The 25922-nt window shown below is 36.1% G+C and overlaps 1 protein-coding gene across 1 annotated transcript in view; it reads right to left on the minus strand.

Moving 5' to 3' along the window:
- BRDT (bromodomain testis associated) overlaps positions 1-25922 on the minus strand; it is a 77706-nt gene that overhangs the window by 21213 nt on the left and 30571 nt on the right. The window contains exons 10-16 of the mRNA XM_047728540.1: positions 25353-25522; positions 24982-25274; positions 24786-24899; positions 24509-24652; positions 16927-16985; positions 13148-13319; positions 6660-6760 (exon numbers count right to left, since the gene is read on the minus strand). Coding sequence (XP_047584496.1) covers positions 6660-6760; positions 13148-13319; positions 16927-16985; positions 24509-24652; positions 24786-24899; positions 24982-25274; positions 25353-25522 — 1053 coding nt within the window. The remainder of the gene's footprint in view (positions 1-6659; positions 6761-13147; positions 13320-16926; positions 16986-24508; positions 24653-24785; positions 24900-24981; positions 25275-25352; positions 25523-25922) is intronic.

A 25922-nucleotide genomic window follows, 5' to 3' on the forward strand; every position in this document is an offset into this window, starting at 1 on the left:
TTTTTCAAAGATTTTATTTATTTATTTGACAGCCAGAGATCACAGGTAGGCAGAGAGGCAGGCAGAGAGAGAGGAGGAAGCAGGCTCACTGCTGAGCAGGGAGCCGATGTGGGGCTTGATCCCAGAGCCCTGAGATCATGACCTGAGCCGAAGGCAGAGGCTTTAACCCACTGAGCCACCCAGGCACCCCCCAAATTCATTTTAAAGCCAGGATTACCCTGATACCAAAACCAGTAAGGACACAAGAAAATTATATAGACCAATATCCTTGATGAACACAGATATAAAAGTCCTCAAAAAAAATTAGTAAACCCAATTCAACAATACATTAAAGGGATCATATACCACAATCAAGTAGGATTTATTCCAGCAATGCAAGGATGGTTCAACATCCATCAATCAGTATGATATACCACAATAACAAAATGAAGAAGAATCATATGATTACCTCAACTGATACAGAAAAAGCATATGACAAAATTTATTTATTTGAAGGGGGGGAGGGGCAGAGGGAGAGAGAAACCTAAGCAGACTCCAAGCCTAGCACAGAGGCCAATGTGGGGGCTCAATCCCATGACCCTGAGATCACAACCTGAGCCAAACCCAGGAGTCAGATGCTTAACCGACTATGCCACCCAGGTGCACCAACAGCTGTTGGGGTGATAAAAAGTCTCAACAAAGTGGGCACAGAGGTAAGGTGTCTCACACAATAAAAGCTATATATGACAAGAACCACAGCTAATAACATACTCAACAGTGAAAAGAAGAAAGCTTTTCCTCTAATATCAAGAACAAAATAAGGATGCCCACTCTTGCCAATTCTATTCAACATGGTATTATAAGTCTAGCAAGAGCAATTTGGCAGGAAAAATATATAAAAGGCACTCAAATCATAAGTAAAACTGTCAGTATTTGCAGATTACGTGATAGTATACAGAACCCAACAGGCTCAACAAGAATAAAACCCTATTAGAACTATTAAATTCAGCAGATTTGCTAGTTACAAAATCATTTTACAAAAATTCATGCTGTTTTCATACACTGATGGCAAACTCTCAGAAAAAGACATTAAAAATACAATTACATTTATAACCACATCAAAAAGGACAAAATAGGGGCGCCTGGGTGGCTCAGTGGGTTAAGCCGCTGCCTTCGGCTCAGGTCATGATCTCAGGGTCCTGGGATCGAGTCCCGCATCGGGCTCTCTGCTCAGCAGGGAGCCTGCTTCCCTCTCTCTCTCTCTCTCTCTCTCTGCCTGCCTCTCCGTCTACTTGTGATCTCTCTCTGTCAAATAAATAAATAAAATCTTTAAAAAAAAAAAAAAGGACAAAATACCTAGGAATAATAAACTAAGGGCATGAAAGACCTATACACTGAAAACTCTTAAGACTTGTGAAAGAAACTGGTAAAAGAAATTGAAGACACAAATAAATGAGAAAATATTCCATGCACATGGATTGAAAGAAAGAGTATTGTTAAAATATACCCAAGGCAATCTACAGAGTCAATGAAGTCCTATCAAAATTTCAAAGGCATTTTTCACAGAAACTGAACAATATTAATATCTGTAAGGAACCACAAAAGACCTTGAAGGGTCAAAGAAATCTTGAAAAAGAACAAAATTAGCATCATGCTTCCTAATTTCAAACTATATTACAAAGCTATCGTAATCACAATAGTATGGTATTTATATAAAAACAGATACACAGATCACTTGAACAGAACAGAGCCCAGAAATAAAATCACACAAATTTGGTCCATTAATACACAGCAAAGGAGTGAGGAGTATAGAATGAGCAAAGGATAGTCTCTTCAATAAATGGTGCTGGGAAAACTGGACAGTTCCATGCTCTGTACAGCAAAGGAAACCAACAAAAAAGGTCAGCTACTGGAGAAAATATTTGCAAATCATGTATGTGATAATAGGTTAATATCCAAAATACATAAAGAACTCAAACAACTCAATAACAAAATAAACAATCCATTTAAAAAACAGAAGATCTGAACATTTTTCCAAAGAAAATATACCAATGGACAACAGGTCCATGAAAAGGTGCTAAACATCACTAGCCACCAGAAAAATGCATATCAAAACCACAATGAGGTATCATTTCACACCTGTTAGAATGGCTATCATCAAGAATATAAGAGATAACAAGTACTGGTGAGGATGTAAAGAAAAGGGAATCCTTGCATACTGTTGATGGGCATATAAACCAGTATGGCTACAAATGAAAACAGTATAGAAGTTCCTCAAAAAATTAAATTAAAAATAACCATAAAAAAGGAAATCTTGCCATTTGTAGCAACATGGGTTGATTTGGGGGGCATTATGCTAAGTGAAATAAAACAGAAAAATAAATAATGTATGATTCCACTTATACGTGGAATCTAAACAAAAAAAATGAAACCAAACTCAGAACAGATTCGTGGCTGCCAGAGGAGTGTGGTGAGGAGTGGGGAAATTGAATGAAGGGAGTCAAAAGGTACAAACTTTTGGGATGCCTGGGTGGCTCAGTGGATTAGGCCTCTGCCCTCAGCTCAGATCATGATCTCAGGGTCCTGGGATTGAGCCCTGCATTGGGCTCTCTGCTCGGCGGGGAGCAGGTTTCCTCTCTCTCTCTCTCTGCCTGCCTCTCTGCCTACTTGTGATCTCTCTCTGTCAAATAAATAAATAAAATCTTAAAAAAAAAAGGTACAAACTTGCAGCTATAAAATAAGTAAGTTCAGTAGATGTAATATATAGCATGGTGACTAACAGTTAATAACACTAGATTATATTTGAAAATTGTTAAGAGAATAGACCCTAAAAGTCTGCATCGCAAGAAAAACAATTTGTAATTGTGTGACACTAGACTTACTGTGGTGATCATTTCACATTACAAATATTGAATTATTATACACAAATAATGAATCACTATGCTGTACATCTGAAAACTAACACTTCATGTTTATTATATCTCAATTTAAAAAAAAGAGTTAACCTGCCTACTGTGTAAGGAAAGAAGAGGATTATATAATACCGAAACATCCTCTGTTGAAATTTATTTTTTTATAATTTTCTCCATAGTAAGTACACTTAATTGCTCTTTTCATATTTTTCCATGAAATACTAGGGAGAAATTTGTCAAGGGTCCCAGATAAAGCATAAGGAAATGTGTGACTAGATATACTCATGGGACTTTAACTTCTGTCCCAAAGAAATAAAAGGAGTCCGACATCACCAGTGGTCACCTAGATGTCCTTTGGAAGTGTTTGCCATATGCTGCCAATAAGATCTATTCTGTTCTTACTCACAGAACAGGCTAAATACCAGTTGCAGAATTCTTATGACTACTTGGTCATTTAAAGCATCTCATCTTCGGGGCGCCTGGGTGGCTCAGTGGATTAAAGCCTCTGCCTTCAGCTCAGGTCATGATCTCAGGGTTCTGGGATCAAGCCCCGAATTGGGCTCTCTGCTCAGCAGGGAGCCTGCTTCCCTCTCTCTCTCTGCCTGCCTCTCTGCCTACTTGTGATCTCTGTCTGTCAAATAAATAAATAAAAATCTTTAAAAAAAAAATAAGCATCTCATCTTCAGATAGAGGTTTGAGGCAACCATGGTAAAACCTGGCATTATATTAAACAGGGATTAAAGGAAGGATGAAAACTGGTTTCTAGCTTTGTGCCTAAAATTTTTACTAAATTCCAATGAAGTTTTGGCTGATACTAAAGCAATAAACTTCATATGTGAGTTTGGGGTACAGCACAGTTTTTCAGGTATCACAAAGAACAAGAAGACTAGAAAGGTGGAGATGAGAATGGCAAGTATTCCTCACCAAAGTATGCATATAATTAAAGATATAAAATGAGTATCTGGGGAGAAAAGAATAGTTCAGTTGCAATGAGTTACAAGGCATCTAGTTAGGAGTGAAAAGCTAGCTCAGTATCACAAAGGTGTTTAATGTTCATTCTGTAGTCAAAGTTAGAAACCAGTAGTGTTTTCATACAGATGAGTAAAATCAGAGGAACACATCAAGAGGAACATAATGCTTAAAGTAGAATGGATTCGAATAAGGAGGGTCTCAAGTCAGACCAGTTATAAATGTTAAAAAGAGCTCAGATTAAAGGTGGTAAATACTAGTCTGTGAGGTGGAAATAGAAAAGGAGACATATTGGAAGTGAAACTCAAAAGAATATAGCAGGGGTGCCTGGGTGGCTCAGTGGGTTAAGCCTCTGCCTTCGGCTTAGGTCATGATCTCAGGGTCCTGGGATGGAGCCCCGCATCGGGCTCTCTGCTCAGCAGTGAGCCTGCTTCCTCCTCTCTCTGCCTGCCTCTCTGCCTACTTGTGATTTCTCTCTCTCCCTCTGTCAAATAAATTTAAAAATCTAAAAAAAAAAAAATAATAAAAATAATAAAAAAAAAAAGAATATAGCAACTTCTTGTCTGCAGGACACTGAGAAGTCATCAAAAATGTTTAAAAAGTATAGGAGGTCAGGACTAAAAATATATATTTGAGTCATCTGCAGAGACACTAAAACTGAAATCACCGTAGTGGATGTTCAATCAGATAAAGAAGTAGAATATCCTGATTTCTTACCCTATGAAGACTTTGGGAAGGATGCAACAATTTTAGAGGTCACTGGTTCCTCTGATAGGGCAAACAACAGGGACAGAAGAGCAGCTAGATGCTAGGCAAAACTAAGGCACTGGTTCTCACTTGGGGGTGATTCCCCTCAGCCCAGGAGAGACACCTGGCAGTGTAAGTACATGCTTTAGGTTGTCCCATGGGGGTGGGAGAAAAGGTGCTACTAGCATCCAGTGGGGGAGAAGTTAAGGTTCCAGCATTTTACAATGCACAGCCCTGCCGCTGACACAGACTTATCCAAGCCCAAAATGTTAATCGTGTTAAACGAGAGAAACCCTGGTTTAAAATGTAAACAGGTAGTAGGAAAATACAACAAAAAAGGAATAATAGAGACCACAGAGATGGCAGGAGACCTCCATAATAAATCTGCTGAATACAAGAGAATTAAGAACAGAGATGAGTTAGTGTTGGTAATAAGAGAGATCTTTTCCTGAGGCTGAAGTAAGAGAAGAATGGCAAAGCCAGGGTTTGAGTAAAAAGACCAGAGGTTCAATGTTTGTTGAAATTTGTTTTAGTCCCAGCTCTTATTTGACCAAGATGCTTGAACCACCTGAGCTATAGTTTAGGCACACAGACTAATACTCAAAAATCTCTTCTAGCACTGATAAACTCTATAACCTCTCTCCTCAATAGGAGGTAACACTGCTGATAGGGAGCAATGGTAGGGAATATCAAGAATGGAAACAAGTTTGCTCTGAAGAGAACAAGCCACATAATCCTACTCCTTCTTAAGCTTTCATTTCAATAGTTCAGTTTCTGCTACATGCTAGGCATTAGAAATAAACAAAGTAGACATGTCACTTTTACCTATGGCACAAACTGCAACAGTATGACATACATTACATGCTTTGCTGCTTATTTTGCCCTTTAGGAAATTTCCTTATTGTTTTCAAACTTTATTTTGGGTCAGTCAAAATTATAAACAGTTGTGTTAAGTTAGAAACAAAGATTATAGTTAAGCCAAATATTTAAGAAATTCTGTGGCACTATTCTTTCCATTGTAAAGGGGATGGGCAACACTTCTGTTATTAAAACAAAGACGAGTAAAACAAAAAATTAACTTTGGATATCAGAAAAGGCACTTAAAAAAAATAGATTTATTTGAGAGAGAGAGAGAGAGAAGAGTGCACGCAACTGCTTAGCGGGGGAGCAGAGGCAGAGGGAGCAGACTCCTCGCTGAGCAGGGAGCCCAATGCGGGGCTCGATATCACAACCCCGGGATCATGACCTGAGCTGAAGGCAGATGCTTAACCAACCGAGCCATCCAGGTGCCCCAGGAAAGGCACTTTTAAAAATGATTCTTATTTAACAGAACACCCAAATTCAACATAATCTTTGATGAAAATAATTATTAGCACAAAATTATCTAAGAAAATTATAAATACTAAGAAAACACAAGGACTAAATCAGAATGCTCCATATTGTGAAATGTTAGATATTCCTAAGTGTGGGCAAACACTTAGAAATGATAAAAATTGTCCTCTGATGTCCTTGAAGTAAAAAATAAAGGAAAGAAAGAAAGAGATGAAAAATGGAAGAGAGGAAGTGAGAGGGGGAAAGGGGATATATACACATTTCCTTCATAGTAAGTTTCTGAGAATGACTCAAATGCCTAGAAGAACACCTGATATATCTAAAGCATCCCAAATGTCTATAATATTTGTTGAAAGAATGATTGATGTGTAGTTTGAGAGTAAGTGCACAAAAGATTCCATTAGGAAATCCCCCATAACAGATTCTAAAAGACAGCTTTATGACATGCTTTAACATTAGGATAGCTAGCACACACCAGCATTACAGAACTTACATTAAACACAAGCGTGAGAACTTATGGTAGAAGGGAGAAGGAAGGTGTTGCTCACAAGTAACTTTTTAAAAAAATACACCAAAAAATACTTTTTTTGTTGTTGTTAAATAGGTCTAGAGATCCAAAATCTCATTCAAGTCAAGTCTGAAAATACCCCTTGTGCCACCTCCATGTTCAGTTTTTAATCCCTTCAAGATCTGTGGGGAAAAAAATAACATCACTCTTACCTTCTGCACGGATAACTGACATTCAGATTCTAACACCGCTGTGTCATTATCACCACACTGATGCATCACAATTAGGCTGTTCAAATGCTGTTCAGAATCACCTAGATGCACACATTTTTAGAACAGTATAATCAAGAAACTTCATTTTGTTTGTCCATAGTTTGACTTTCTTTCCCTTCCTGACCTCACCCCCAGGCCAGAAACTATGAAAACAAAATGATTAATTTTTTATGTGGTTTTAACTTTGGAATATTCTTAGTTGATGAACTGTTATACTGTAAAATAAACATTTTTCACTTGAAATTTATGTCCTCTTGTTTTGTCTACATTAAGGATAACTGACACTGTGGCTCGCCCACCAAAATCTGTTCCACCTGTCCCCATGGTACAGCAGTCCTCTAGTGCGCAAGCTGACCTCCGCTCCAGAGACAGGTTTTCATTAGGTTACCCCAACACCAGGGAGTCACTTAGGAAAGAGCAGGCCTAAGCCAATGCAGGGCTCACAGGGAAAGATACTTCCTGGTGAAATTAAAAACAAAACACAAAGAATGGAAGAACTAAGACACTAAATATCTAGAATAGTTAGTGAGGAGAAGAGTATAAAATGCAAAAGGTTGGCTTGATCGGGTGAAGAGAACAAACTATGAAATCCAATTAGCTGTTAAACTTTCATACAAATATTTCATTTATTATTGGTAAAGATAACTATAGAAAATGAGCTTAAGCCTTGTTCAAACCATGCCTAAATAACCTACTTTTGGACTAGTGATTGTAAATGCTAACAAAATAACTTCTATTGTTCAAGCCATCTTTTACTGACTTTTCTGTCATATGCAACCATGAACATTCTGATGCATGAACTTTCTTGGGTCATTTCTCTTTTAGTTCTCCGTAATACTTTTCTAAAGGCCCTAACAAGAAGCAAAAGGACAAAGTAGACAAATGAAAACTATGCCGCTATCTCTGTTAACTGATTCAAGTTCACAGAAATCTAGGCACTTACATACTGTAGGAACTTACATTTAAGCTTCTACTACTCATCAATCCCTTGACTGATTCTCTGGACAAATCCTACTAGTTGAAGTTGAGGCTTAAAGAAGAGAGGAACATCAAGGGATGGGAGTGAGCACAGAAGGGTGAGAAAAAAGTTACAATAGAGGCATGAATGACAGAACAAAGATTAAATTTGTATGTCCCTACATAGCCCAAGATGCCTATATTTTCTCAGCTCAACAAGAAATGGAAAAAATAGGAAGTTAAGCTTTAAGTTTACAACTACATACCTTTTGTGCTTAAGGCGAGATATTATTTAAGATTATTGTAAGAAGTAAAAAGAGCATGTATGTCAACAGAAGTAAATTCTAACCGACTCTCAGTTGGCTGAGAAAAGTAGTGGCAGTCCTATTACCAAGAGTTAAAGAGGAATAGCATGGCTGCCACCTGGTCACAGGCTCTGTGCCTGCTCCACGCACACATGGCAAAATGTCCAGGCCTACTGAGACTGAGCAGTGCATTGTCTTTTTGATTACTGTTTTCCAGAATTGTGCTGGATAGGAGGGTAAAAACTGCACTCTCCAAGACAGAGTTGCTAACCTTCATGAATACAGAACTGGCTGCCTTCACAAAGAACCAGAAGGATCCTGGTGTCACCGCATGATGAAAAAACTGGACCTCAACTTTGATGGGCAGCTAGATTTCCAGGAATTTCTTCATCTTACTGGTGGCACAGCCACAGCCTGCCATGACTCCTTTACAAGGTCTACCCATTGGTGGAAGTGAAGCTGAGGGGCTCTTGAGCCTAGCTGCCAGACCACTCCTTTCCTTCAAAGCAGCCTCCTAGTCATCATCTCCTTCTCACAGCCTACACATACCCTGAGCCCAGGGTCCACTGTGGCATGCAGGCCAGTCCTGTTGGTAGGTAAGAAAGCAATAGTGTTTTATTCTAAAGCAAAAAAAAAAAAAAAAAAAAAAAGAGGAAAGAGTAAAATGTGGGGAAATTCAGTTTTGGCATGCTATGTTTGACATGCCTATGTGATGTTTAAGAAAAGAGGTTCATTAGAGTTGTATAAATATGTATGAAGCCTGGATGCTTGATTTGTAAAAATGAGACTAGAAGTCACAGACACCAAGATCACTCAGGCAGAATGTAGAGCTCACTGCCTCCCAACCTTTTACACGTTATAGTAAGTAGAAAATAATCAATGTACTGCAGACCTGGGTAAATGGGAAGGTTGTTCCAAGCCTACTGCTATAAGTTGAGGGGATCACTACGAGCTTAGTAAACCTAGGCTTTGGAACATGGCTGGAATACTCTGAAATAAATAAGATAAAGGCTTAATGATATAACTCAGAGTATTATCAGCATTTAAAAATGGGTGGATACTTGTAAGGAATACTCAAAGAGATGGGATGATGAAGAAAATAGTGTCACAGAAGCCTGCCAAGTATGTCAAGAGTCCAACTCTCTGAAAAACATTCTTATGGGAATGACCCTTTGGTACTGCAAAACACCACAAAACGTCTCTTTCCTCAGACTTAGTTTTTCAACCCTCACCAGAATCTAGCCCATATTCTCTGAGCCACTGAAGCTTATACTTTGTTATTAAAATCTAGCATATATTTATCTTTTGCAGACCTGCTCATTCTACCTTTGTAATTTTTTTCAAACTTTCACTTTTCTTTCTTCCCATTACTTCATTTTTTTTCCCCTACTACTGCAAAAACCCAAATGGTCTCTTCTTCCTCTGGGCCTTATGGCCCATTCTTCCAACTGGCCTATATAATATTGGCAGATTAATTACCTTGAAGCACACCCTTTGCTCAAAACAAACAAACAAAGAAAAAAAACCCTTCACTGGCTCCCCAATGACTATACCATTACCATTAAGTCCAAAGTCTGTAGATATCAAGGTTCCTTATGATCTGAACCTGGTCTACCTTTCCAAATTCATTCCCCCATATTCCTATTTATCCAACCAAAGCTTTAATCACATCTAATTATTGATTGCCTAAATACCTTCATGCATGTTGTTTCCTCCATCCAAAATGCCTTTCAGTCCTAGATATACATATATATATACTTATCGTCTTACTTCTTCCTTCAATATCCAGCTCAAATGATAATTAATCTGTAAAATACACATCTGCCAAAGAGATCAGGTAATTTCGCCTTCCTCACCCTCTTTAAATTTAATTTCTTTAGGGAACATTATTTTTACTTTGTATACCAGTTGCATATTTTCCTACTAGCTGGCAAACTCTTTGATTTACCTTTTCATTTGCATATATTCATAATCATATGACAGCATAAATATTTTGTTTTCAAAGACTTCTTAATATCATTAAGGGAAGATTTATAAGCTGGAGATGAATTGGGAAATGGGTTAAGATTATAAGGCTAAAGCTAGTAATCCTCTGTAACTTAAAACTTCAACTTATTGTAAGGAAAAAAATATGGGCATTTTCCAGTTCATGAAGAGATGATGGCAATCGTTTTGAAAAAAACTGATAATACTAGATTCAATTTCTTAAAACTTTTATGTACTAACATTTTGCCAAACTTTTTTATTAAGAAAATGTAAGTGAAAAAAATTTTATTGTTTTAAAGATTTAACTAAAATTATTTCCATCAAAATTAAACTCCAGAAGGGGCACCTGGGTGGCTCAGTGGATTAAGCCGCTGCCTTTGGCTCAGGTCATGATCTCAGGGTCCTGGAATCGAGCCCCACATCAGGCTCTCTGCTCAGCAGGGAGCCTGCTTCCTCCTCTCTCTCTGCCTGCCTCTCTGCCTGCTTGTGATCTCTCTCTGTCAAATAAATAAATAAAGTCTTAAAACAAACAAACAAACAAACAAAAGATTAAACTCCAGAAAAGTCAGCTTCTACATTCATGTTAGCTTATACACATTTGCAGTTTCCCTTGGGCATAGTGCCACCTACAGTTGGCAAATGCAAACCACTCGGTTCTGAAAAATTTGGTAAATGCAATAGAACAGCCACTCTGGCATCATCCATGCATTCCTTTTATACAATATTCACACAAATTCCTTTTACTCACAATCACCCATAAATCAATTTAAGTAATACAGTAAGATTACCCCAACTGAAGACTTAGATATTGAAAGCCTGACTTTTCACAGATAGGATGTTCTAGGATGTTTTCTTAAAATAGGAACAGAAGACCATCTTGACTGCATTCTTTGTTTTCTACTGTCTAGTTCTTCTTCAGGGCTACCCCTACCAATCTTCTACGAATTTACTCTAATGAAAACAAGACCTTTCTCTACCCTGGGTCTCTTTGATCAACCTTTAAAAATGTCCAAATCTCTCTGATTCAAAAACTCAAACATAATGAACAAGTCTCCCCCTCTTATCAAAAAACTCCCACCATCCACACACACACAAAAAAAAACCCACAAAACAAAACCCCAAAACAAAAATAAAAACTATCTTCCTGTTAAAGCCACAGCTATCTTCTCCACAACAAACTTCTTGAAAGAGTCGTTTACATTTCAGATTCCATTACTTCTCAACTTACAAAAATCTGGCTTCTACCCCAATCCACAATGACCACTAAAAAACCTTTTGCAAAAACAAAAAATCTCACACTGCTAATTTTGAACCTCTCTCCTCACTCTTCATCTTACTTTAATGCACTCCAATATACTCTTGTGGTACTTTTATACCTTTGTTATTTGATGACATCATCTTTTAACTTTTTCTATTTTTACTGTGGAAGTTTTATTTCCTAGAATTTTGCCCTTGACCTTTCTCTTCCTGCTCTATACATCTTCCTAGGTGTTTTCATTCATTGTCGTTCAAGTAGTTTCTATATACCAGTGATTCCTAAATTACGGTTCTCATTATACCACGTTAGTTCTAGAAATCTATTTATAGTCGCATATTTCCAATTAGATACTCTAGTACCTCAAACATGTCCAAAGTGAGCACTGCCACGTAATGGCAGTCCAACTACTGGATGCCTTGGGTAAGACATCATTCTAACAAAGCCTATCAACTGCACCACAAAAATATTTTTCTAATTTATCCACATCCTTTCCATACTTACTGCCTTATTTACGGTCCTCATAATTTCCTTCCTAGACTACAGCACTCAGCTTCCTTACTTGATCCCAACTACACCAGAGCATCTTCATCTTAATTTGCCCCTTCATAGTTAAGCAGTAATAACTTCCTAATATAAATCTAATTTTGTTATGCTCCTGTTTGAAGCTACTTGTATACAAAATAAAACCCAAATGGAACACCTGTATTCAAGGTAATTACTGACCTAAAATTACGACATCTTCAGTTATCCCCTGCATAATTTGAAAACCTTTTTCCCAAAAAGGACAGATGTAAATATTTCATACTCTGGATCTTCATTTATTTTTATTCTTGGGATGCCCTTCAGTGTTACTTTGGGAAGAGCTAAAACTTGAGTTAAATACAATATGGAATACTCTAACACAGAACAGTACGGAATTATCAATGGAAGCAATAAAGGAGGACCAAAATGTCTCTGTTCCTCCTAATCTGTGCTATAGTAAAACAATTTAGAAATTTCTTCTGCTTTGGAGAAAGCCCTGTCATTGGAAGGCCAAATACAAACCAGTGAGCAGTCTAGACGGAAGGAGAAATGGATAAGGAATATTCACACCTGTCTCTGGGCTAGACCTGAATAGTACTGCAAGATTCAGGTACTCCTAGGCTTGGCTCATCAGTATCAGAGAATTATCCTTTGTGCCATAGAGCAGCAGGAGAATCAGGATGAGATAGGCAATACCTTCACTTCTGACAAGACTAACAGACAGGAGATTTAGTCAAATGAATCAAACAATATAAAAATTTAGCCAGATTTGGAAGATGTTTTGGTAAATGGGAACCACTGCCAGGCAAGTATTTCTAGCCCATGTTTCATTAGCTGTAAACTATTTCTCATGTATGTAACTTAATTTCTCTACCTATAAAATCTCTACCTTTTCCATATTCCATCCTACCTTTCCAACTCAAATAGTCATGGAAATCTGCTCAGAACTTAGAGGAGTATGGACTCTGGCAGTGAAAGTTTTTCAAATATGGCCTATGCCAAGTATATATCCTACCTGAATGTAAGTTGAGTGTGAACTGCACATATAAATTTTCTTATTCAAGTGTAATGGATGGGAAGTAATGAGAGGGTGACAAACCATGAGAGACTCTTAACTATAGGAAACAAACAGGGTTGCTGGAGGGGAGGTAGGTGGAGGGATGGGGTAATTGGATAATGGATATTAAGGAGGGCACATGATGCGATGAGCACTGGGTGTTACATGCAACTGATGAATTATCTCAACTAATGATATGTGGCCAATTGAATTTAAATAAAATTTTTTAAAAAACCAAATGTATTGAATACCTTTTGGTATAAAGCAGATAATTTCTAACAAGGTGCTTCAGTGATTATTTCTAACCTGGAATTTATTAGTTATTTACCAGGTAGTTTTTTACCTGAGGGAGGCAGATTTTGTAAAGGTGAAATGTTTTTCACACTCTGTAAATTTTCTACTTCTTGATGATTAAATGCCAACTGGTGGTGATTCGGTGGTGTTTCACATGAGTATGAAGTCTGACAAACAAGCGTAGTTTTTGCAGATGCTTTATCTTGCGCAGAAGATGGTATCTGTTAAGACAAAGATAAATAAAATTGTCTTTCAGAGTTTTAACTACACAAGAGTTTTAACTAAAAAAAAAAATAGAAACACTGGAGGAGAAACAATTCTAGCTTTAAAAAATGGTGTTACTTAAATAGCATGGAGGACAAGGGGAGATGGAGAGGAGAAGGGAGTTGAGGGAAATTGGAAGGGGAGGTGAACCATGAGAGACTATGGACTCTGAAAAACGATCTGAGAATTTTGAAGGGGTGGGGGGTGGGAGGTTGGGGGCACCAGGTGGTGGGTATTGTAGAGGGCACGGATTGCATGGAGCACTGGGTGTGGTGCAAAAATAATGAATACTGTTATGCTGAAAAAATAAAAAAATAAATAAATAAAATCTTAAAAAAAAAATGGTGTTACTTAAGTCATACAAACTTATAAGGTATTAATTATCCCATTCTTATAGATGAGAAAACCAAGGTGTGGAAAGATTAAATGACTTGGCCATCCTATAGTTCTAAGCAGAGTTAGTTGAAGCTTATAATCTTAGTTAGTAATACATATAAACTTAAGCATTTATTAAATAGTGCTGCTTATTTTCCAATGTTTTCCTGTGAGCTATGGAAAATAAAAACTGAGCTTTTAAACCAAATCTAGAGACTGGGGCACCTGGGTGGCTCAGTGGGTTAAGCCTCTGCCTTCGGCTCCGGTCATGATCTCAGGGTCCTGGATCGAGCCCCACGTCGGGCTCTCTGCTCAGCAGGGAGCCTGCTTCCCTCCCCTTCTCTCTCTGCCTACTTGTGATCTCTCTCTCTGTCAAATGAATAAATAAAATCTTAAAAAAAATCTAGAGACTAATCTACTTTCTTTTACCCCCTTTTTGTTACTGAATTATAGACATAATGGGAAGGGTGGGTAAAAATCATATGATAGTTGACCTGTAAGACTATCAACAAATTCTGATCAATTTACTAGGTAAAAATTGTAGTGTAACAGCTAACATTTTTTAAATGCTTATAATATGTGAGGCAACAGGCTAAATCCTTTATATAGCTCTTCAATTCTCACAATAATCTCATGAGTTTGGTATAACTATTCTCCCCATTTACAGTTTGCAATAGGACTTAGATATAATAAAAGCAATTTACCAAGAATCTTACATCTGTTCAGTTGCAAGCTAAGTTATAGTACCAAAGCCCAGGTACCTTACCTACCACGCTTTAAGCTGTAGATAATACAGAGACTAAGAATCTTTCTCCCCCGTCTAACAAAGGAGTTACAGCGAATGAGTAGATAAGGCAAGTATATGAATATCTATCCATGCTAGCTTGAATAAAACTAATGCCATAAGAATGTTTATCCCAGGGGCACCTGGGTGGCTCAGTCGTTAAGCATCTGCCTTCGGCTCGGGTCATGGTCCCAGGGTTCTGGGATCGAGCCCCGCATCGGGCTCCCGGCTTGGTGGGAAGCCTGCTTCTCCCTCTCTCACTCCCCCTGCTTGTGTTCCCTCTCTCGCTGTGTCTCTCTCTGTCAAATAAATAAATTAAAAAAAAAAAAAAAAAAGAATGTTTATCCCAACCATAATACAGACCCAAGCCTAAAACTTAAACGCTGAGGTTTAAATCAGCAAAACAAAACAAAAAAAACCAGCTTTTGAAACGCACAAATATATGCATTTATTCATATTTCTAAAAAAATATCCTTTTATTATCAAAGGGTGTTTTGTTCCTCAAAGAGGAACACTGAAAAAATTCTGCCTACAAACAGATTATTATGCAGCATTCTATATGCTACGTATGGAGAATGCTTTCAAATTCATTGATATAATTTTGATTCCTCTAATACCTATGGCAATAGATTATCTGTATTTTGTTCCTACTCAAAAGCCTTCAAGAACTCACTCTTGCCTACCATATTAGTTACCACTTCACCTAAGTATTCAAAGCCCTCCCTGTTGTATTTCCCAAGCCAACTAATCTCTTACAAATACCCTATGTTGCCATATTTCCCTGAACACCTCTTGTGCTTTTTTGCCTCTCTTCATGCTACTACCTCTGTTTAAAAAAATAAGTCCTCATGAAAAGAAGGGCCATCTGTACCCCAATGTTCATAGCAGCAATGGCCACAATCGCCAAACTGTGTAAAGAGCCCAGATGCCCTTCAACAGATGAATGGATAAAGAAGATATGGTCCATATATATAATGGAATGTTATGGCTCCATCAGAAAATGGTTTTACTTTTGATTATGTTAACATTTAGTGACCGTAAAGTTATTAGAGTTCAGATGTTAATAGATGTATATGTATATGTTGATAAATACATACAAAAGTGTATCCCCTGTTGAATTTAATTGGCCAACATTTTATACATTTGTATAGAATTTTAAGTGATTTTAAGAAATATCAAAAGTATGTGGACACACACATAAACATGTGTGAACACAGGCATGCACATGTGTGTGTTGTATGGACAGAAAGTATACCCTAGTGTGTTCATCCTGTTTCTCAAAACAAAACTTGGGTATAAATCACAGCTCCTGAGAGACACTTCTTAACAATCCTTTTTTTCTTATCAGTACAGCATTTGTTCTGCCTCTATGACCTTGGCACATTTATCAGATATTGTTTCTTACACAGTATACATCCACCCTTCAAGCACTTGCTAAATAAAACTAGATTAAAAGAAAAAAAAAGTCCTTAATTTGTGTCAACGTATTAACCATTTCTTCCTTTTCCCTGTAGTTTAAAACCCATAGTAAGCGCTCCCTCCTTCAGGTGGTATGTATGTTCCTCTTCATTTTCTCAATAAATTATGAATAGAGATTATAGCACTAATTATGCAACCTCTTAACCGTGTGATTTTATATCTTCTCACATCTGAGAGCTCCCTCAAGACAGGTATTTATGTTGTATATTCCTAACCTAGTTATGTGAGGTTAAATAATTTATAATATAATAAAGGTATATATCTGTAATTCTATACTTGAGAGGGGTACAAAAGATTAAAAATTTAATGAAAATGATAACCTGAATTAGTAACAGATAAAATCATTCCTATCCTTTTCAAAGCATGTCATTTAATAATCACAGATGTAATAAAAATTAATAGCTGCTAATTAAAAGCTTTATCTTAAACCCTAACTACCATTTTCCTACCACCCTTAGAAATTCCACCTTACTGTACACACCCTATATCCTACTGTGTACATATAGGAAAAGCAAGGCCTTCCCTCTGTATTTAGACTCTCAAGATTAATTCTAAACTTCTATAATTTTTTCTACTAATCTGTCTGATTTATAGAACAGTTATACCTTATTAGAAAAAGGTAGCCAACTAGTTCCTATATTGTATTTTCTTCAGGATGAAATTTTTTTTAAGATTTTATTTATTCATTTGAGAGAGTGAGCAAGAGAGCATAAGCAGGAAGAGAAACAGAGGGAGAGGGAGAAGCAGACTCCCTGAAGAGCAGGGGGAGAGGGGCTTGATCCTGGGACTCTGAAGGCAGATGCCCACCCAACTAAACCACCCAGGTGCCCAAATTCAAAACAAAATTTTAAGAATTTACTGCTATACCAGTGAGTCACAGCATACATTTTAAAATTCTAAGGTAAAAAATGGAAGAATTAACTTACCTTTACTTGTTCTTTAGGAGAATCGTTCTGTTTTACTCCAGTAAATTTAGGAAACATTTCTGCAAATGTATATAAAGAAATATTTCAATATTTACCAGCTTAAAAACTTACCATTTAAATTATAAATTATTTTCATATTAGAAATAAAATGGTCATTTCAAGAAAATACTTTTAATAGCAACCTCGTAAATCAAGAAATTCTTACAGTTAACCAGGTTTTTGACCTTTGAACCAGTCAAAATTCTAAAGGAATACTTGCTTTTTGAAAGGGATATTTTCTTTTCCACATAATGGAATAAATATCCACTCACAAATTTCAAATTGGATTATTTAGGCAAAAAGAACAGCATAGTAAAGAGTTTGAAAAATAGTTTAAAAAGGAACAAGTTATAACACAGATAAGGTTTTAAACAAGTAGGTTGAATTATAGTAAAACCTTTTTATCAGGCAGCCATAAATATAGCCATAAGGGACGTAATTAATTAAGAATTTACTATAAGAGGAGGGTATGTCACTGATCTGACTGAGTCTTTTATGAAAAGTGAAGCTATTTGATTTCATGGCAAAATCTGCTCTGCTAAGAGCACTCTAGGAAAGACGCCAAATAATCCTTTATTTACTCTCTAGCTATTTGGCAGCCTCAATTATGTAGCAACAAATGGTTTTTATTCTACCTTCTTTACCTTTAGAAATACCTTTACAGGGGACATTGGTGGGAGGATAGATACAAAAAGAGATCTCTGAAGCGGTGCTCATAGGTTCCTCTTTATCTTACAATTGATTCTGGTGCTTTCCTCCCCAATCATAAGCCTAGATCAATGTGGTAAAGCACCAAACCGGCAATTAATGCCTTGACCCACCTTTCCAGGTAAGCATCCATGAGCCACCTAAGCATTATTTGCCTTGGGCTCCAGGGCACCACAGCTGGTTAACATAAAATCTTATTCAAACTTAAAACATTCTAATTTTAATAATTACCTTCTGTCTCCTGAAATGCCATCAGTTTCCACTGGATGTGTTACTGTTCTTTCCTCTCCTAAAATGTTTGATGCTGGACATTGTTAAAATTGCTAAATGCCACTCAATTAAGTGCTTTAATTTAAAGAATTCGAGTATTTGAAATGATGAGAACCATCTTAATGTCACTCCTCTAAGTATTATTTAAGTGTTGGGGGTTAGGTGGAAGGGAAGAATACAGAGAGCAAAGACTGAGGCTATAGATCCAAGGAGCTTTCACATTTAGGGGATAAATTATGGCTTTGGCTTCAAATAAAAAAAACAGACTTCATTAATATGGTCATATACTATATGCACATCTACACATCTTAACTATTCAAACATGCAGCTAAACTACATTATTCTATGATTTACATAAACTCTTAAGTATAAACTTAAAGTAAAATATGACATACCACATTAGTGTTCTACTAAAAAATTCAAGGGCATTATTTAGTTTTTTGATATATAAAGCTCAGAATTTTAAAAATTAGCATCTCCAAGTCTGAAGACACTAGCAAAAGGCATCAAAGAATTTTTAAATGAAAAAACCAGAAAGGTAACTATAGACTTATTGTAGTTATTATTTTGTAATGTATACAAATGCTGAATACTACGTTAAACACCTGAAGCTAATAGACTATCGTATGTCAATTATACTGCAATAAAAAAAGTCAAAACCACCCAATATAGTACGTTTCATAAAAGTCTTATAGACTATGGATAGATGAATAATGACAGACTAAAACTCAGCAATTTGGTTCTCATTCTACTCTTACATACTTGACTTTTCAGGAATGTAGTGAAGTAAAACTGTTTATTTCTGTTTATTTATGAGTTCCTGGACTTTGCAATTAAAAGAACATACACATTTTCACTACCAAGCTTAAGACATCATTTCAATTAGTGAAGAAGCCCCAGGTCTTGAAAATATTAATAAAATTGAGCAGTATAGTGGTAACACATATACTGTCAACTAATTCTCCAGGGAACTGTGATGAAATGCATACCTACCTTAAGAAGACTGAATCAGATAATAAATGTGAACTACTAAATGAACACATATTATGCATGTTATGTAATATGTTCTATTTTCACATCTTTCCTTAAACCTCAATATAAAACTTGGATTGGAAAGTTTTCAGTTTAGGGGCGCCTGGGTGGCTCAGTGGGTTAAGCCGCTGCCTTCGGCTCAGGTCATGATCTCAGGGTCCTGGGATCGAGTCCCGCATCGGGTTCTCTGCTCGGCAGAGATCCTGCTTCCCTCTCTCTCCCTGCCTGCCTCTCCATCTACTTGTGATCTCTCTCTGTCAAATAAATAAATAAATAAATAGTCTCTTTAAAAAAAAAAAAAAGAAGAAGAAGAAAAGGAAAGTTTTCAGTTTAAACTTAAGGGAAAAAAATTTAATCATTTAGTTAAAAAAAAAAGACCTGGAATCAAACATTTGCTTCAAGAATTGGTTTAATACCCATTACCTATCAAAGCACTGAGATAAATGCTTGAGATAGCAAATATTATCAGCAAGATAGTATGGGCTAAAAAATTTAATACATTGAATATGAATGTAATACCATAGTGTAAAACCAAAATGTTATACCATATAATATAAGCAGAAAAAAATTACTGAAAAAAAATTTTTTTTAAAGATTTTATTTATTTATTCGACAGAGAGAGATCACAAGTAGACGGAGAGGCAGGCAGAGAGAGAAAGAGAGAGAGAGAGGGAAGCAGGCTCCCTGCTGAGCAGAGAGCCCGATGTGGGCCTCGATCCCAGGACCCTGAGATCATGACCTGAGCCGAAGGCAGCGGCTTAACCCACTGAGCCACCCAGGCGCCCCTGAAAATTTTTAAATTAGAAAAATAAATCACACTTCTGTTACATAGTACAGGGTTTAGATTGGTAATTGGAAGTCACTCCTGGGTTCTGCTACCGTGTTTTATAAGAAAGAATGTCCAGGACGTTAAATGATTTGCCCAAACTTATCACCAAAGATGTGTTCTATTGACTAAAAAAAAAAAAATCAAGGGGCGCCTGGGTGGCTCGGTGGGTTAAGCCTCTGCCTTCAGCTCAGGTCATGATCTCAGGGTCCTGGGATTGAGCCCCGCATCGGGCTCTCTGCTCGGCAGGGAGCCTGCTTCCTCCTCTCTCTCTCTCTCTCTCTCTGCCTGCCTCTCTGCCTACATGTGATCCCTCTCTGTCAAATAAATAAATAAAATCTTTAAAAAAAAAAATCAAGCAATTTGTTTTTGAACTAAAAAATTTTGATTCCTTTAAAGACCGCTTGGCAATTTTCATTGAAGAGTTTGGTACTTATTTTAATATAGAAGAACTATTCAATTATTTTTTAAAATAAAAAATTAAAAAATTAATAATTATTTTATTTATCTGAGAGAGAGTGAAAGAGCGAGAAGAGAGAGAGAGAGACCATGAGTTGCGGGGGTGGAGAAGGGAGTAGAGGGAGAGAGAGCAGCACACTCCCCGTGGGGCTCGATTCCAGGACCCTGGGATCATGACCAGAACCGAAGGCACAACACTTAAAAGAGTGAGCCACCCAGGTGCTCCAGAACAACCCAATTATAAACTGCTGTTCCTTTTACCAAAGTCATTATAATTAGAGTTAAGAAGTGGAAACAAAGCAAAAAAACCATAGACCTCTGGTTTTCAAATGTGGCAGCACATTAAGTCACCTGAGATACTTTTAACATCACATATACCTGGCCCCATTCTCTATTCATTTCAGGTTTGGACACTATTTTTAAAAAAGTTTTACAGGTGATTCTAATGTACTGAGAAAACACTATTCTAAACAGACTGCTTATTCAGGAAGATCCATTTTTAACAGAAAATATTTAAATGCACAAGACAAGTATCATCACTAATTTGGAAGACTCAAAGGCTCAAGTATGGACCTCAATATATATCTAAGTTTTCAATCAAGCCTGGGTCTTCGAATTTTTCTGGTGCTTTTGATTTGAAAACACTTTAATTAATGAGAAAAGTCATAAAGTTTTAAAAATTTCATGATAAACTCTGATCATTTTTCTTAAATGGCAAAGATTATTCCCAAACTGTCATTTCACACTTCCTACATTCACTAAACCATCCCCCCCCCCAAAGAGGTAAAACAAAATCCAGACTTGAAGCAAGTCCTTTTTGTCCTTTTTCCATTGCATGAAAAAAAAATCATATCCTTGTTCACTTCTACAGAAAACCTAGGTTGTAGAGAACTAAAAAGAGAAGTTGTTTTATTCCTGTTTGTAATTCACCCATGACTAAGCTTTAAAAAAAAAAACTGTTAGAGAACTTCATAGATTTCATTCTCTGAAAATGCCTGAAGCCAACGAAAGCAAAAAGTCTAACAAAGTGACAAATTCACTTTGTCTAATAAGATAAAGAATTGATGCTGTAACCACTGAGTTTCCTTTGTGTGTAAGTAGTAAACAATTGAAATCTTAAACATTCCTGAAAAATATTCTATACTAATTGAGTATTTGAGCTTACATTTAGTTCCTAAAGTTATTTCCCACAAGATTTCTATCAAAAGCACTACTACCTATGAGCTGTTCCCATTTGTTTCTCAGTAATATTCACCACAAGATTGAATCTATTAGTTATTATATTCATCCCTATTATAACACTCAAGATAGCCGAAGTTGTTGAACATTAGAAAACTCTCAACAGGTTATGCGTACACACTAGCAGAGGTCAGCTAACACAGGATATAAGCATCTGGAATTCATTTTATTATCAAACTTCATTAACATCTTTGATCTGACACTTGATATTTTAATGGTTATGAGAAATAATTTAGGAAGGTTCTATGTTTATACCAATGTTTAATAAATGTTCTTGACTAATCTGCACATGACAATTTCCATATACTGTTGCTAGTCAAGAAAATAATTTAAATTATAAAACCAAATTACAACACATCTACAATCAAGTACTGCTTCTACCCCACAGATAGCTCATTTATATTTTTCAAAGATTTGAGGATTTCATTCCAACTCTATTCTTGGAATGGATTTAATATCTTGCTTGAAATGTTAAAGAATTTTTAAATCAAACTTTCCTTGGAAATAAAATCTCTGCCATTTAATTAATCCTATTTAATAAAGGAGAATTGAGTCCATATTTTTCAAAAGTATACAAAATAAGGTTTGAGAATACAGAGAAGATAACCATTTAAATAATGTAGAATAGGGCGCATAGGTGGCTCAGTAAGTTAAGCCTCTGCCTTTGGCTCAGGTCATGATCCCAGGGTTCTGGGATGGAGCCCCACATGGGGCTCTCTGCTCAGCAAGAAGCCTGCTTCCTCCTCTCTCTCTGCCTGCCTCTCTGCCTACTTGTGATCTCTGTCTGTCAAATAAATAAATAAAATCTTTAAAGAAAAAAAAAGTTCTTAGATTACACACTAAAAATTAAGAGCCTTACAGTATTTTAATGCATACAATTAAAGTTAATACTTAGGACAAAGGTCCTACAGCTTCACTTACTAATTTACTTTGCTAAACAAAATAAACAAACAAAAGAAAAAACCAAAACAGAATTGAATGCTCATTTAAGGTAGGCACCATGTTTGCAATTTATAATTGCGCATTGTACATATAGTGTTTCTTAAATCAAGTACATAGGTTCAACATTTATAAAACAAAAATTTCAAAGAAAAATGATAACTCATACCATTCTTAGAGGACAAACTGACCTTAGTGTCACAAACCTATATATTATCCAAAATGTAAGCTGAAATTTAAGAATGTGTCCCTTTGATTTTCAGTGTTTTCAAAAACAGTCCATTATTGAAAAAGATTACATTAAAAAAGAACATCAGTCATAAAATAAAAATTCAACACAAAGGTGTTAAAAAAAACTATAACTCTGAGGCCAAGATATTCCACTAGAAAGTTAGGAAAACATACATATTACACCACTTTAAGCACACATAGTGGATGATGAACATCTTTCCTTTAAGCAATGTATTAGAAGACTATCAGAAATTGATAATTCAAATTAAAATTAAGGTATTTTTGAATACCTTTACTGAAGCACTCTGTATATAGTACTTTTCCCCTAATGCTCAAGGCATTCATTGATCAGTAGCCAATATATAATTGGATAACTCAGTTTTATCCTACAAATGAAAGACGAAGTGCTCTAACTTATTAGGCCACAAATGCTTTATTAGATGAAATTACAAACGCTAATTACAAACTTTTCCAGCATTGTTTTATGCTTTAAAGTCAAATATAAGGAAATAATGTATAATCAGAGCCCAAAAATAATTTAAAAATTTACTATGACAAATTTCAACAAAAGTAAAAATTTTTTTTTATTTTTTATTTTTTTAAAATTTTTTATTTTTTTAGCATAACAGTATTCATTATTTTTGCACCACACCCAGTGCTCCATGCAATCTGTGCCCTCTACAATACCCACCACCTGGTGCCCCCAACCTCCCACCCCCCACCCCTTCAAAATTCTCAGATCGTTTTTCAGAGTCCATAGTCTCTCAAAAAGTAAAAATTTTTTATTCTAACAAAAACGTTTACCACTATATACTTTAGAAATGTAAAAACAAAATGCAGCAATCAGCACCACATAAATGCAAACTAAAACAAACCAAATATGAAACAGAATGTACTGCAAGCCAGCAGACCCTTACTACCAGACTGAAATAAGAGGGACATTCTTACAAGTGCTCAAGAATCCCTGATGTGACACTATTGTGTGGAGGATATTTTTTTTAAAGCAAACTAAATCTCATGACAAAAACAAAACAAAAGAAAACAAAACAAAACAAAACTCATTTAAAATAAAGCAAAATTTTAGGCACAAAAGTGCCCTGTATTCTGAATGTATCTTTTGGTGGACAATAATGGGATGCCCCTGCCAAGTCAGTATCCTTGGGGCAGTGATTACTTCTCAACTACACAACCATCAATGAAAGAGCACAAAGAAAACATGACTGAATTAAGCTTGATACAGTTGATGATAAACTACCAGGGTAATATGAAACTTTAGCATAACTGAAAATCTCAATTTGAAGTATATTTTTCTATAAATGGAGTATCTATTAGTGAAAACGCAAAAGTGAATAAAATTCTGCTTTAAACATTTTCTGGGATGACAATTCAAAGTGCTTATTCAATTTAGAATATACTGTCACAACAGGACATACTTTGCAACATTAGAGTGGTCTGATATATCACTCAGAGTAAAGTGAAAGATGTCCTCAAATAAGCCTTTATTTTATAAAAAGAAGTGAAGATCGGAATTTTGTTATTTGTTATTTTCTCGAATTAAGATGTGGTATTATATATTAAGAAACTATCTCCCACCTTTAGTAAATTTCTTTTCAACATTACAAACCTGTAAGTCTTATACAAATAATATGAAGTTTCCTTTTTACACAGTATCTCTTTTAAAGAAAATAGTAAAAATGTCAACATGCAATTAAATAATAACTGTGGCATCCAAACCATAGGTTCTGGGTAAATGACAAACATTTCTTTAAAATATAAGTCTCAATAATACAGGAAACGAATGTTCCCACAAACAGAGGTACACTTAAGGGGACAGCTAACCTGATTCGGAATCACTGCTGCTGCCCGAGGAGCTTGAATCACTGCTGCTGCTTTCAGTCTCCGATGAGCTGCTAGTGCTGCTGCTGCTGCTTTCACTCAATCGGGAACCGCTTCCAACAGCCTTGGATGACTGGGTTTTCTCAGCTACAAAACAGGGAAACACATTACAATGCCGGCAGAATCAAATAATCACACGAACACTTGGAAAAAAAAAAAAAAAAAAGAAAGAAACCTGCTCCCTTTTTTAAAAACAAATACATAAAGAACTGCCACCTACGTTTTGCTTGACATTTTCTTGAATTTAACTGATTGTTGACATCTAGTAACCGCTTTTCCAACTCCTGTTTTTTCTGTGAATGAAATTCTTCTTTGGACTTCGTTATTTTCTTACCTATGTGATTTAAGAGGGAAAAAAAGTCTTATCAAAAACTAACACAAATACCAGACTGCTTTCTACTGATAGAAATACATACCCTGAGGTTTTATCGGTCTTTTTCTTCTTAGACATGCTGCAACGTACTTTTCCAGTTCTCTCAGTGTTGATGCTTTCAGTGTTTCAAAGTCTATCTCTATCTCATCAGGGTTGGAATTTCTCAGAGAAGGCTCTCTTGATTGTATTATATGAACTACTCGCCCAAGTTTATCTCCAGGGAGTTTGTTTATATCCAAGCTTAACTGCCTTTTCTCATCATAGTTCATAGGCTTAGCATTATCCTCATCTTCAGGTTTCAGAGCAAACACCTGTTGTTTCCTCTTCTTTGGCTGACTAAACAAAAATTAAATTTAGTCAAATTTATGTTAAATAATACCACTATACGAATAAGGCATTATAAAAGATACTTACTTGCTTTTGGACTTCTCCTTTAATTTCACTTGATTAAACTTTTTTCTTAGATTTTCATCTCTGTTATTAGCCTTTTCTTTCTTCTTTTCCCTTTTAGACTTACTCTTTTTCTTTAGCTTACGGAAAGGTACTTGGGAGAGAACCTGTAGCTGTTGATGAACAGCTCTCAGCTAATAAAGAAAAAAATTCTTTCAACATTCATGGCTCTAAACACATTAGGAAAAAAAAATGAAGGCACTCAAAAGTCAACCCTATCCTTTTGAAATTCATTTCATATTACATTTCCTTCAAGTTCTAATTTCATTCCACAAATTCATCATTTTGAATGGCATACATTAAATCAGAAATACTATTCCATGCTCAATCCATAAACTAAGATATTCAACTAAAAACAGACCATGAAAATGAACATTTCCAGGTAATCTCAACTTTGTTTTCTTTCAGGCTTGAGCTAGGAGTAGATTAACATTGTATCACAAAAGGTAGCAATATTGAACAAAAACTCATCCATCAAATATCTTGGATTATGTCATGTAAATTATTTCAATGAGTATAAATTCCTTGTGGTTA

The sequence above is a fragment of the Lutra lutra genome, chromosome 4 (assembly GCF_902655055.1).
Source record: "Lutra lutra chromosome 4, mLutLut1.2, whole genome shotgun sequence".
NCBI lineage: Eukaryota > Metazoa > Chordata > Mammalia > Carnivora > Mustelidae > Lutra > Lutra lutra.